The 14,554-nt window shown below is 47.9% G+C and overlaps 1 protein-coding gene across 6 annotated transcripts in view; it reads left to right on the top strand.

The window, feature by feature from the left end:
- Ptpn3 (protein tyrosine phosphatase, non-receptor type 3) overlaps positions 1-12,335 on the top strand; it is a 148,200-nt gene extending 135,865 nt beyond the window's left edge. For 4 of the 6 annotated variants that reach the window (XM_006538097.4, XM_006538100.3, XM_006538099.4 and 1 more), the window contains exons 23-26: positions 5,542-5,670; positions 6,680-6,825; positions 7,339-7,474; positions 8,814-10,207. In XM_006538097.4, coding sequence (XP_006538160.1) covers positions 5,542-5,670; positions 6,680-6,825; positions 7,339-7,474; positions 8,814-8,891 — 489 coding nt within the window. In that variant the 3' untranslated portion in view covers positions 8,892-10,207. Of the gene's footprint in view, positions 1-5,541; positions 5,671-6,679; positions 6,826-7,338; positions 7,475-8,813 lie in introns of all 6 variants that reach the window. The other 2 variants (NM_011207.2, NM_001384115.1) reach the window with 2 other exon arrangements.
- Positions 12,336-14,554: the final 2,219 nt, after the last annotated feature.

Raw genomic sequence — 14,554 nt, 5'->3', positions numbered from 1 at the left:
TCAGGTTTGGAATGTTCAAGTGGCCCTAGACCCAGGCGCAGGCTTCCTTGGTGACACAGTGAGTCACTTGACATGCACAAAAAAAAAAAGAATCTGTCCCCATATCTGGCAGTCTCTGATTCTAGTGTGTTATTGGTCACAGATATTCTGTGCTCTGTCTGCCTTTACTCGGCCTTGTATTCTGAAACTTCGGTGCTCAAACATCACATTTCCTCAGGAGCAGTGTGTGGAGCTGACTCTCTGCTGTCCCCTGAGGTCTTGGAGCTCACGATGCAATTCTTCAGAGCTGACACCCGAATCCACCCAGTGACTCAGCACCAAGGCTGGCTTGCTGGTGTCAGGCTGCTTGCTGTTTGATAGTTCACTCTCCCCTTTCCAGTTAGACAGTCATTCTTTTCAGAACAGGGTGCCCCTGAAGGAATGCAGGTGACAGATTCGCTGCCCAGTGGCAACCCCAACTTCCCTTGATTTGCTTGTTCCAGGTCAGGGAAGAAAAGCTTTTTACGAGAAACCTTACCCTCATCCATTGCTCTTCCAGGGCCTGCCTCTCCAGCTCCCGGCTGCAGCCGCTCTTTCCTGTCATCTGAGTTCTCCTTGTGACCCAGCCTGTTTCTCTGTTTCCCAGTCTTTTCTTCTTACTGTAACTTCATCATGCATTTGAGAGTTCCCATGAGGCCTGCCCATCCCTTCAGCATCTCTGGCCCTGCCAACATTTTAGAAACCTGTTCTTCAAAAATCCCGGGTGCCTGCTTCCCTCTCCGGTTACAGATTTTCCGGTGACCTGTGCCCTCTCTCCTCAGCCCCAGTCCACGCCCACTTCCGACTCAGTCATTCCAGGTGAATGGCTTTGCCCCTCCTTTGATGTAAGATCAACTTTCCAGGACGTCCTGTTTGTTGCCCCTATGCCATGCCCTAAGTGGGTCTCCCAGTAGGCTCACACTAGAGTCCAGTGCCCTTCCTGTGCTGCCCTGAGTCGTAGGGAGCCAGCCCCCTGAAGAGTCTGCAGAGCCTGCAGGGTCACTGACCCAGGTCCTTATTTTGGTTAGGTTCTCTGTCGACTACATGGGGGTTTCTTCTTAGATGGATCGCTTTTCAGTTGGGAAAGCCAGTGCCTTCTATCAGATGTCTGACCCCATCCCACCCCACCCCCTGCCTTTGGAGGAGCTATATTTTATACCTACACATGAATAATGTGTATAATCTTCCTTTCCATCCCACCAGTCAGTTGACGCACAGGCTTTGAATAGGACTGTAAGGCTCCAGTTCCCACGCCGCCACAAAGCACAATGCCTATATCTCTTGGGTGGTTCTGAGTACTGGGATGAATTTCTAGGGACTAGGCTCCCAGAGTCCCACTGTCTCGCTGGACCAGAGGCAGTGGGTTTGCTCTGAGTAGCAAGCAGTAAAGCCCACGACTACCATGAGGCTACCAAGAAGAGGTCTGGGGTAGCACAGACCTCCTTCCTGCTCTCTATGTGCTTGAGAAGGTGCACAGGTAGGTTAGATGGATGGCTCCCTCCCCGTGGAACTTATTTCTGAATCTGGTTAGTTTCCTGGTGCCCTTCGGTGTCCTCCTGGAAGGTTCGACCCCAAGTCCAGCTGTTTGCTTTCTGCTTGGACACATCTACCTAGTGCTGTCCTGTAAGAGGATCCCAAAGCCACCACCCTAGCCCCTCGTGTGCACACATGTGCACATATGCAGCCCAGCTACATGAGCCCACGTCTGAGCCACAGGCACACATCCACTTAAGTACTTATGCCAGCCATCTGGAGCAGGTCTTAGCTCTCCTTTCTCTTCAGTTCATCCACTCACTGTTTAATGCCATTGGCACACATGACGCCCACTGTGTCCCTCTTGTCCCTGCCTAATCCCAGAACCTTCCTCTTTGTCTCCCACGGCAAAAGCAGCAGCTCAGTCGTCCAGTTTTCATACACTAGTCCATTCACATTTCCTTCAGCTGGGCCTTGCCAGAGGGTTGGTTGGTCCAGCATTTCCTGCCCTGCCCTGTATGCCCTGTATGGCTTATAGATGCACAGAGCAGAATGTTGCATGGTCCCAGACCAACTTGTATCCTTTGTGTGGCTCTGCTGAGTGGTCTTTTGTCCCCTAGGTGCCCAGGAGACCCTTCACATTCTGCCTCCTTTTCTTTGGCTTGAATGATCTGTCCTTGCATCGTCTGTCATACACCTTCAGTCTGAACGCCCTTCCTACTCTGTCCACTCCTGCCTCACCTGCCCCCACCCGTGTCTGTTCTTTCTTCCTGCATTACTTTGGCTGGATTGGAAAGCATCCAGAGGCTAGATAATGCCCTAATGTCTCTGACTCATCCAACCCTCCCCAGGGATGCTTGTTGACCAACTAAGTTAGCAAGAAATCAAGTGCTGATGATACAGCCTTCTTGCTTGGGCCCACGGCTCTCCTCTCCCACAACCCCGTCCGATGCATCTTCCTGAAACAGCAGTCTTCCTCAACCAAAAGCTCAGCCTTCAGCATGATCTGCTGGTTCCCTAGAGCTCTTCCTTTCCAAAGTCATTCAGTGGCATCCTTCCTTCCCCACCCCTTGTCTCAGAGTGATCAGATGGCTGGGACTGTAAGAAAAGAGTCAACCTGTGACTGCATCCTTGTGGAGACAGCATTCTGAGTCCTTATGGACCACCTGTAGCCTGTAGCCTATGGCCCACCAGCCAGCTATAGTGGTCCTTGTCCTTCTGCAACCTGCTTCCCCCATGGTAGCAGATTTCCTCTCATCTCCTCACAGCCTTGCCGTGCACTTGTCCCTTCGGAGGGCATCAACCTGGAATGAAATCTAGGCTCTGTCCCCATAGTTCTTGTGACCTGACATGGGGTGAATCTGAGCCTCCAAGCCTCAGTTAAGTCACTACCAGATAGTCACTATCCCTACCTCAGGGAGTAGTCTCAAGCCAGAAGTGAGCACTGTGCATAAAAGCAACCCCTGGAGCTTAACAGCTACTATTCGGAAGATGTGGGGCCTTCACACCCCTCCCCCAGCAGGCGTGAGAAACGGGCTCCCAAGACACCCATTGGGTTCGAGAGACTGGACCTTCAAGACTCTGATTCTTCTGGTGCGTCCAGACCCAAATAGACCTAAAATGAGTCCAGTTCCCTGCAGATTCCTTGTCAGTAAAGATGCTTAGGGAGCACTGGCCTGTGTAACTCGGCCTTGCACAAGGGGGACCACTTTGGAGAGTATTGTCCCCCAGCTATCCTAGGATGGGACCCTGGAGAGCCTGGGGGATCATTTTTTTCCTCCTGTATACATGAGGTAGATGTAGGTTCAGATGGACAGACAGGTGAGCTGTCTGTGTCTGGCAACTCTGTCTCTAGTCCTGTGGACAGAGAGCCTCTGAATCTTGGAGAGTCGGAGAAAACTCCCCACCAGGAGAGGTTTCCAATCTAAACTGTCCCAACAGACTTTTAAGTCCCGCCCCCACGGCACACTTTAATTTCAGATATTCACTGTGACATTTGAAAAGAAGGCTAGGAAAGCTGTTTCCCCAACAAATTCCATGTGTCTGTTGGCTATGTCACCTCTCTGCTATAAACAAATGTCATTTTTTTACTTACATGGGAACCAATCTAGATTTGAGGGGAAATGTTTTTTCTTTAAGCTGTGCATGATGGTACTCCTACAGTGCAAGCTATTCAAGAGGCCAACACAGAAATCTCAAATAACAACGACAATAGTAATAATAATGTTATTGTTAAAAGAATCAAAATTTGGCAGAGTAACTATGGACCGCTTAGATGTGTACTTGGTGAGGAATCCAGAAGCGGAAACTACAGTGGTTTACGGGAAGGGAATCTACAGTGGTTTACGGGAAGGGGAACTACAGTGGTTTTCGGGAAGGGAATCTACAGTGGTTTACGGGAAGGGGAACTACAGTGGTTTACGGGGAAGGAAACTACAGTGGTTAACGGGAAGGGAATCTACAGTGGTTTACGGGAAGGGGAACTACAGTGGTTTATGGGAAGGGGAACTACAGTGGTTTACAGGAAGGGGAACTACAGTGGTTTACGGGAAGGGAATCTACAGTGGTTTACGGGAAGGGGAACTACAGTGGTTTACGGGAAGGGAAACTACAGTGGTTTACGGGAAGGGAATCTACAGTGGTTTACGGGAAGGGAATCTACAGTGGTTTATGGGAAGGGGAACTACAGTGGTTTACGGGAAGGGAATCTACAGTGGTTTACGGGAAGGGGAACTACAGTGGTTTATGGGAAGGGGAACTACAGTGGTTTATGGGAAGGGAGAGGCTGCAGGTTTGGAAGGGGAAATAGAACATGGGAACACGGTAACATTAGAAAGCCACAGCCACCATATTGAGAGACACTGACATAGCACGGAACGAATGCTAGACTGTCACGCAGCTCTGTGGCCAGGGCAATCCACTTAGTGCCCAAGTCCCTCGAATCCTACCTTTGCTGTATAGGAAGTCTTGCCTCTGTTGAGAATTTTCTTTTTTATTATTTTTACTTGTCTTAATTTTATTTTACATATATGAATATTTTGCCTGTATGTACGGCTATGTACTGGTGTATGCCTGGTGCCCATGGAGGCCAGAAGAAGGGATCAGATCCCCTGGCACTGGAGTTACCAGTAGTTGTGAGCTGCCATGTAGGTGGTGGAAATTGAACCCTGATCCTCTGGAGGAACATCCAGTTCGCATGGTATAGTGTGTGTGTGTGTGTGTGTGTGTGTGTGTGTGTGTGTGTGTGTATACTTAATGTGCTAGAGCACAGCACTCATGTGGAAATAAACAAGTATTTATGGAGTCAGTTCTCTTTCCACCAGGGCTTGGGGGGACGTTAATCTCATTATCAGGCTTCCACTGAGCAGTTCACCACCCTCAGAAGGGCAGGTGCAGAGTCTGTGGCCTCGGACCCTATTTCCTATGGAAGCGTTTGAGGCCATAGCAGGCACAGTCCTCACGGAGAAGGATAGTTGTCTCAGCTTGGAGATCTTTGAGGAATGTCACCAACCTAATTCAGTTGCTGGAGCTCCCACGGCAACAGTGTGGATGACCACCATAGACCTCATTGAGAAGTGACCCCACGTTGCACCCTCACTGACCTCTGTCAGTGTTTGAAAATCTGAGATTCAAGGAGGTCAGGGGCTGTTGGAAGTCAAATGGCCAGTAAATGAGTTGGGAAATTCCTCCAGTAGAGCCCTGACACCCAAATGGGATCTTAACTGCTTTGTCCCAAGGCTTCTGAAAGATGAGCAGCTCTGAGGTGGGAGAGGTAGATGCTGAGAGCAGAAAAGAGGCCCAAGGAGCCTGACTCAGCCTAGGCAGAGTGTAGGTAGCCCCTAACTAAACTCAAGTCCTGCTGCTCTCCTAATGAACAAACCCTAGAAGGTAAGCTGACTCCCTTCAGGCCATGAACACAAGTGGGTCTCATCTGTGTTTCTCCTCTCCTGTCACATCTCTTTGGACAGATATGACTGGGTGCCATGCAGCTACCCTACCTCTGGTTAGGCCCTAAGAAAAGCCTGATTTGTATTTTCTGGTTTCTTACAGACCAAATGTCACCAGTACTGGCCGGATCCCCCTGACATCATGGACCATGGCATCTTTCACATCCAGTGTCAGACAGAGGACTGTACCATTGCTTACGTGTCCCGAGAAATGCTAGTTACAAACACGGAGGTGAGCAGGAATCTGAGGGGCACAGTCAGTAGTCCCTCCCCGTGGGGTCTGGTATTCAGCTCTGCTGTGATGCTGCCTAGTAGGTAGGTCTGTAAATGAAACTCTTACTGACAGAGAGCCAGCTCCCTGTGTATGTAGCTCCACCATTCACAGTAGCCAAGCAGGAGAGGCAACCCTGGAGTCTGCCTGTCAAGAGCTGTATGGGTGAAGTCATGTAATATAGTAGTAGTCACCCTCAAAAGGAGGACATTTTGGGCAAATCCCACTATGGGATGAATCCAAAATACATTATGCCAAACGAAAGAGGCCAGTCAGAAGGACAAATACGAAGATTACCTCTATCCAAATACCTAAATGACTAAACTCCCAGGCACAGAGAGAGAAGATAATGGTATTTGCCCTGGTTAGATAAAGGGGGAGAGAAATGGGGAGTTATAATGTAATGGCTACAGAGTTCATATTTGGGTGATAAAAAACGGAGGTTCTGGAAGGAGAGAGTTGGGCGGCATTATAACTACCAGTAAATGTAGTAATTTGTAAATAGTAAATTGTAATGCCAGTAAACCTCACCTCTGAAACTCGTTAAGATGGTAAACTTCATTTTGTGTGTATGTATATTGAGGGTGGGGATCAGCTGTAGGAGGATGTTTAGCCACATTATCGTTTGGGACCCATAATTATCATGAGCAAGGCCGTACGTTAGATCCTCAGCACCATAGAGAGGAATATGCACCACGTATACAAAGTCAGCACGGGTGACCGTGACTGCGGGATGCGTAGGAGCAAAGTAGAAGAAACGTCCAGAGGCAAAAGAGGTCAAAAAGACAGCAGCATCCTGCGGGCAAGACAAGTGTTGTTGGGAGGGTGGGAGCCTGATGGGAGTTGACAGACACCGTGACAGAGCTGGGTGCAGGCCACGAGGACACTGAGGATAAGGCGCCCCCCTGGCTGGTATCCAAGACAGGGCTCATTGGTGTGATACTCACCTCGGCCACCACATCCCCCACAGACCGGGGAAGAACACACAGTGACCCATCTCCAGTATGTGGCGTGGCCTGACCACGGCGTACCTGATGACTCATCAGACTTCCTGGAGTTTGTGAAGTATGTGAGGTCCCTGAGGGTCGACGGTGAGCCTGCCCTCGTTCACTGCAGGTACTGAGCCTCGCTGCGTTCTCTCTCTAATGGTTCCACCCCTTGGGAAAGGCCAGAAGAAATGGGCAGACATCAAACCCACCCTTCTCCCACAAAGGCACATGCTCCTCTAAGACTGCTCGCTTCCTAACAATTCCAAAGCACTTGGAACTTAACGAAATCCTAAACACATAAGCACAGCTGGATGCGGAAAAGGCAAACCACCATGCCTCACTGTCCTGGAGTTTCTGACCTTGACAGCGGGCATGATTCAGAGAAAGTGGATTTTGCACTTCCTAGATGGTTTTCTTGTCCCAGCCTTGGGACCTATGGAGATGGTTTTGTTTAGATTTGATGTTTTGTTTTGTTTTGTTTAAGGAGCTTAAGATCACACCTGAATGTGTGCTTTCTATTCTTGAAATCAACAGCCGGGCTGTCCCTGGGTAAACACAGGCCTTCATTAGGGATTCAGCTCTGCCTTGCAGACCTGATGCCCAGACGGATCGTGAGCCTCGGTTTCTCTCTCCTTCCTAGTGCTGGAATAGGTCGGACAGGTGTTTTAGTCACTATGGAAACAGCCATGTGCTTAATTGAGAGGAACCTGCCTGTTTACCCACTGGATATTGTCCGGAAAATGAGAGACCAGCGCGCGATGATGGTGCAGACGTCAGTAAGTAGAAACTGGGTAATAAAAAATGGTAGAGACTGGCTAAGTATAGTGGCATACGCCTTTTCTTCTGTACAGAAGACAGAGGCAGGTAGATCTCTTGAGTTTGAGGCCTTCTTGGTCTATATAAGATGTTCTAGGCCAGTCAGGGTTACATTCTGAGACCCTATCTAAAAAACAACAATAAAAAGGCAGAGATCTCCGTTTCCTAAGCTCCCGCAGAGGAACGTCCGTAAGCCGGGGATAGTGTGAAGAGAACAGAGTTCAAGAGAACTGAGTCAGGTGCCCAGAATCACACAGCTTGTCGGAGACACAGTGACCGCAAAACCCAGGCCCTTCTGAGGTGCATTCTGTTTAGCTCTGATGTATCTTGTGTAGCCCCACTTGCATACCATCATTACCTATCAGAAGAAAGCAGTGTCACTCGGGTACCCTCACCCTGCGCTGTCTCTTACTCTGTCATGCCAACACTCTCAACATGATAAATGTCAATAGGAGGAAATATCTGCTTGTCATTTTGAGCTACAAGAAGAGCAGAGTACGGTTGGCCTCCTTCTCATATACTGACAACCTTTGGGTAACCCGTGAACTCCTTTATAGGCCTCAGTTTACCCACCTTGCAGATAGGAGCTGTACTGCCTTTGATAATTCATTCAGCAGACCGGGTTGTCTAAATAGTAGTCATCCAAGCTCAGTTTGAGAAGAACCGGCTTAGTTTGTAATCTCAGTCATGCTGGCCAAAGTCCCAGGGGTATCTAAGAATATTCTAGAAGAATATTTAAGAATGAGTTGGCAAAGACAGAGAAGTGGCCCCCTGACAAAACACCCGAACTCACAGCCCCTACACTTGTCCAGTTGTTCTAGGTCAGGACGGTGGAATCCTTACAAACACGCCTCAGAACAGATGTCCCCTGTCGCCACAGTTTCCACGTCAGTGCCTTCATTAGTTACTTTTCTCATTATTGTGGCCAGGAACCTAACAGAGAGAGGGGCAGGGTTTATTTGAGCTCATCGTTTGAGGTTTTGGTAAGGGCAGCATGGCAGCTGTGCTTTCAGCGATAGAGCAGAGAAAGAGGAACGCCGGTCCTTAGCTCACACAGCTCCCCACTTGGCTCAGCAGCCAGCTAGCTTCCCCTCGGCCCACACTTCTCTGAGGGTACCCCGCTCACTCACCCAGTCTGTGAAGGCTTGAGTTCGCCTCTGTCTTTCCCAGCACCGAGGCCCAGCATTGGCTCACAGGGAGTGAATAGAATAGAAGTGCTTCATAGACCCTCTCAAGCATGGCGTGCAAGAGGCAGCACTCCCAGAGCCCTGGCCTTGACAGCTTTCTCTTCTCTTCCAGAGCCAATACAAGTTTGTGTGTGAAGCGATCCTTCGAGTGTACGAAGAAGGCTTAGTCCAGAGGCTGGATCCCAGTTAGGACAACTGTGAAGTGGTCGTTCCTCCTTCCCTAGGGCGACTTCCTGAAGAAGGGGGCACACATTCCCCTGGAGGCCCCCCCAGAGATGCTGGTCACTGTGGGAAAGGGATGAGCTTATCTGAACCCAGGCACTTTAAATTTCTGTGGAAAAGATACCCTGTACATAAGGACTGATGGTGTAGATATGCATGCAGCTATGACTCCTTTGGCCCAGAGAGAAGCAACAGGGGATCTCCAGTTGGGAACTGTGTTTCTCCCTACATATCACCGTCCCCTGTCATCCATCCTTGAGCAATGAGAGGGGACACCAGCAGTGTCCTCCCGCCAGAAGCCAGACAATGTGGCTACTTGTGGTTGCTCAGGTGTTTTGTGTGTTGTTCTGTGTGGGATTCCAAGGGCTGAACTTCCTTGGCAATTCCTGTCCATTACCCCTGACACCAAGGGAAACTCGGATGAATGTACCACAGGCAGGGCACAAGGGACTTCAGGCTGGAGGATGAACAGGATCTATTCTGCCCGCCCTCCCTCCCTCCCTCCCTCCCTCCGCCTCATCTCTACCCCTTCTGCAATCCAAAGCACCCCATTTCCCCCACCCCAAATTCCTTTTCTTCAGGATCACGCCCAGTGCCTGAACCAGCTTCATGATGTATGTTCAGGTGAATTCTCTGCCGAGACTGGGAACTAGGCTCTGCATAAGGCTGAGTCTCAGCTTCGGAAGCAGGCGAGCCTCTGCTCACTCCTTGTATACTCGGACGCCATGACTGGATTCGCCGACTACTGAATCTCTGGATTGCTGCTACTTCAAGCTCTCACACTTGAAACAAGACAATTTTCTTGGGGGGTGGGGGATGATAGCATCCAAATATTCAGAATTTTGGACCCTTCTTAGAAATGACCTTCTAGTAAGTGACCATGAGAAACACTGCTTCTCAATCAAGGGTGGTGTGTGTGTGTGTGTCCGTCTGTCATTGTGTCTCTGTGTGTATGTGTGTGTCTGTGGGTGGCTGACTTTCTCAGGATTCCTAACTTGATTCAAATTACTGTTGAGTTTATGTAAAGAATTCATCTCTGTACAGAAGAACAAGTGTGTTGTTCATTCACCCTAGGTTACAATGGTCTCCATTTCATTTCAGAGGAGAGAATCAGACTAACTGAATATAAACACAATTTGATGTTAATTTATTCTAAGTACTCTGGGATTTTGATTGTCCTAAAGAATTCTGCTCTGTGAATACCATGTTATTTTTTTTTTTTAATTTGTGGCAGGATTGTAGCGAATTACTATTTAAGGAAAATAAATTACATGAATGCTCTAAGGTGGTATTTTTAAATAGCTGTTTTTATGTATCGAAAAGAAAGTCAGCAAGTTTCTTAATGGTATTATAGGAAAAGGATACTTTGATGTTATAATGTATGTAGATGAAGCTACATAGATACTTAGCAGATACTGGACCAATTAAAGCATTTCCTAGTTGCAAGATGGGTAAGGACCTGTACAAAGGACCTCAGGTTTTTGAAGGTTCTTTATCTGCAGGCTCAGTTTATCTGTCTACTTCCCTCCCCCCTGTCTTTTACCCACAAACATCTTAGTAGTGCTCAATGATGTGAGTGAGAAAGGCACTGCTCAGTGCCCTGTATACTGAGAAAGTGGAATTTGGTTCTGTACTGCTCAACACCAGGTAGCCCTCATAGGAACCTGGGATCGATCTGTGCCTCTCTTTCCGTCTGTGTGAAATAATGAAAAACAACACTTGGAATTTGAGGACAGAATTAGATCACACTATGGAAACTAATTTCCAGCTTCTGGAATACATAAACCAATGCCACTGAAGAACTAGGAAGGCTGGCTTCTTTTGTTGGCCCCAAGCATATCAGACAAGTGGAACCCACCAGGTTTTCATAGAGCAGTGTTGTAGAGGGAAAAGCACAGAGCACCGATACCTTTATTCAAGCTGGGTTCTGAGAACGCTCTCAGTAAAGCCCCAAGAAGAGGAGGAGGAGAGAGTACTGGGTGCATTTCAGTGGCACTAGGCTGTTTAACAGACGACCGTTGTTTGATAGCAATGTTTATCACTGCCCTGTGTGCAAAGCACTTGCAGAATCTAAATGTCCTTGGAGACTGTTTTATTATTTTTCTGAAAACACGTTGAGTGTGGTCACGAAAATGCTGCTGTTACACTTATGTAATATTCTGTGAAGCTTGAAAAAGCTGCAGCTGGCCTCTCTCTGCCATTGTATGGGGCCAGCACTTCAGACACAGTGGTAGTTGCCAGAAACAGAGTCCGTGGGATCTTGAGAAGGACATGAAAATGACCCCAAAGAGTAGAGTGCCCAAGTGAACTGGGTCAATATTACCAATTTAAAAAACCAAAGTTCTGAGCTCTTGTTTTCCTGCATCTCCCATATCCACAGTTGCTTTTGAGAAGCTATGTTTCATCCTAAGAATTGCATCAGACTCAGGGTAAATATTTTGCCTGGGAAATTTGGCTGGTTGTGAATGGGGAAGATATTTATATCCTACATTCCAGCACCTTCCCAAAGAACAGATTAGACACCCCAGTGTACTTCCTTCATCCGGTGGGTTCCCTGCTGGTACCACTCTCCAGAATCCATACATGGTGTGTTGATTTTCCAGAGAGAACAATTAAGTGAAGTTTGTTGAGGGGTAGGGGGCAGGATGGATGGCTCTCAAACGTGTAGCGGTACTTTTAGTTTCCTCCCGGGGTCCCATGGGACTTAAATATGTTCTGATGCTTGTGTAGATTCTCTTATTGCTGTGTTCATGGTTGGCCCTCTCCCCCTCCCCTCTGCACGCCTTTATCCTTAAAAATTACCATTTGGGGGGGGTGCAGTAAATTGCCTCTTCATCCTCCCAAGGCAACAAAGAGGAGGCATCAGGGAAAAATGGGTGAGACTTAGTCCAGACCCCGGCTTTGCCCTCAGCCAGTTTGTTTATGTTGGAAAGCACTGGTGACTGGTGGGACTAGATGAACTCACAGTTAGATTTCAGGGAAACAAAATTTAACCTTAACCAAGTCTGAAGGGCTGACACAGAGAAACACCCGGTCTGTGACTTGTCCCCAAGGGGTTGGTTGTCTCAGTCCTTATCACTGTGGAATTACAAAGATAAATATTACCACCCTCCTGGTTCTTACCTGTCATCCTAGAGTAGACCTAGAAAAGACAGCCAAGTTCCTTGTGACCTCAGCCTGAGCAATCAAACCTCGAAGACTGATGATAGCTAACGTCGATTTCTTGATAGCTCTCGTACCACCGGAGCAACCACAGGATTGTGTGCTAAGCCATATTTTGTAAAGTTATCTTTAGTCGATCAGCAATATGTTTTCCTGTAAATTTGGAATGTTTTCTCATCCTGACTTGTTGTCGGAACTCTACTGAAAAACAACCTGATCAATATAAAAGCGTTCAAGCTATGCAACACTGTTCTTGTCTGTCAACATTTTTATTTGTGTGTCTGGTTTGTACCCCGCCTCCTATCAACTCGATGCTGTCCGCCCACCTCACCCTCCCTCTGGTTGATTTCTCGTGCAGTGTTTGGCCTTAGCACTCACTTTGGGGGACCAGTTTTAGATCAGAATTGGATTCTACTGTGAAGGCAGTAGTTTGCACAAAGCCCTATCCTTCATCCTACGCGGTTGCTGAGTGACTCAGTGATCAACAGGGTTCCAGGTCCTCAGAATGCAGCTCCTACCTTGACTTCCAGACACATTCAGGTGCTTGATAGCATAGCAGGAAGGGGAAGAGAAAAGCAAGACCTGTGTCCTTAGTCCCAGGGCCATATCTTATTCAAGGGGGTAGTTTTTATGCCAAGAAACCATATGCTGGGGCTAGGGAATGTAAGCTCCGTTGCTAGGGTGCTTGCAGAGCATGCGCGAAGCCCTGGGTCAGACCAGGAAGTCAAAACAGAAGGATCCGGAGGTCAGTGTCTCTACATTACAAGTTCAAGGGCAGCTGAGACTACCTGCCAGGAGGCCCTGGTGAGATGGCTCAGTGAGTACTGTACTGGCACTTGCTGTTGAGCCTGAGGCCTCAAGCCCAGACCAAATGTTAGAATCTCAATGCTCAGGAGGCAGGGGTAAACAAATCTATGAATTCAACGCCAACCTGGTCTACATGGTAAATTCAAAAAAAAGAAGAAGAAGGTGGGGGGTGGGGGAGGACAGTATGCATAACTAAATTTCACATGATCTCATTCTGAGAAAGAATTTGAGGAACAATGAGCCCTTTGGCCCCATGTAGTCTCTTCTTCTCATGAGAACAACATAAACTAAATGTCATCATGCCATATTGCTAAAAGAAAATTACTTAGTGATTTTTTTTTCAGGCTTCTTTTGATGTGTGTGGATTTCTTTTTCCAAGACACGGTTTCTCTGTGTACCAGTCCTGGCTGTCTTGGGACTTGCTTAATAGACTAGGTTGGCCTCAGATTCACAGAGATCCATGTACCTCTGCTTCTCGAGTGCTGGGATTAAAGGCGGTATGTGTGGATTTTAGTTGTTTGCTTTTTAGGCTCCGATGACTTAAAAGCTAATAAGTTCTCACATAATTTCTTTTTTTTTTTAAAGATTTATTATTTATTATATGTAAGTACACTGTAGCTGTCTTCAGACACTCCAGAAGAGGGAGTCAGATCTCGTTACGGATGGTTGTGAGCCACCATGTGGTTGCTGGGATTTGAACTCCGGACCTTCGGAAGAGCAGTCGGGTGCTCTTACCTGCTGAGCCATCTCACCAGCCCCTCACATAATTTCTAAGTAGCACTGAAGTAGACACAGGAAGCAGCCATCCACTATATGGGAGGGCAAGAGGGTAGCCTGGTCTGCCACTGTCCCACGACCTCACAGGAGCAGCTGAGCTCTCTCTGGCCGTGGCCAGTCCCTTGAATAGCACCTGACAGTCCAATTCTGCCCTCTGGAAAGATTCCTGTCCTTCTTCCATGGTCACACTCAAAAGTGAGACATCCAAAGAGTGGCCTTGGACCCACATAGCTCTTCTAGCTTGCCTACTCTTGAGGAAGACTTGGAGGTTCCTCCAACTACTTTCATAGTTCTGGGAGATAAGGCTTTGGAATTATTCATAGCCAAAGATCTGGTCTTGACTTCAACCCTGAGATGAAAGGTCCTTTATCTGTGCCTCTTCAATTTGAAGATGGTGGCCTCCTGAAAACTTGGATTGACAGGCTGCTCCCAGAGCTAGCTTGGGAGCTGCAAAAGTCACACATTTCGACTGGAAAGCCTTACTTGTTCCCTGGTCTGGTGTCTTCCCATTTCAAGGCCATTCCTATTGATTAGCTGCACTTGGGAGGGCAAAAGACTTTTCAGGGCTTGAAGATGTTAATCAGCTCCAAGTGCAGGCTACCAACTGCCAACTCCAGACAGAGCAGAGTATGAATCCTTCCTGTCTCTGACTGGCTTTCGTTCATCTCATTTCATAGGACCAACTGCCAACTCCAGACAGAGCAGAGTATGAATCCTTCCTGTCTCTGACTGGCTTTCGTTCATCTCATTTCATAGGACCTTAGGGAAAGTGACAAGGACCAACATTCACACTTCTGTCTCCTGCCACCACTGCCTCTGATGCTGTGGTCTTAGGTGGCCTATCTTCCACAGTAGTGCAGAAACCAATTTTGTCTTATGTGTACT

The sequence above is a fragment of the Mus musculus genome, chromosome 4, assembly GCF_000001635.26.
Source record: "Mus musculus strain C57BL/6J chromosome 4, GRCm38.p6 C57BL/6J".
NCBI classification, from domain to species: domain Eukaryota; kingdom Metazoa; phylum Chordata; class Mammalia; order Rodentia; family Muridae; genus Mus; species Mus musculus.
Note: the sequence above shows the minus strand (reverse complement) of the source record. Positions and strands in the feature narration are given on the sequence as shown.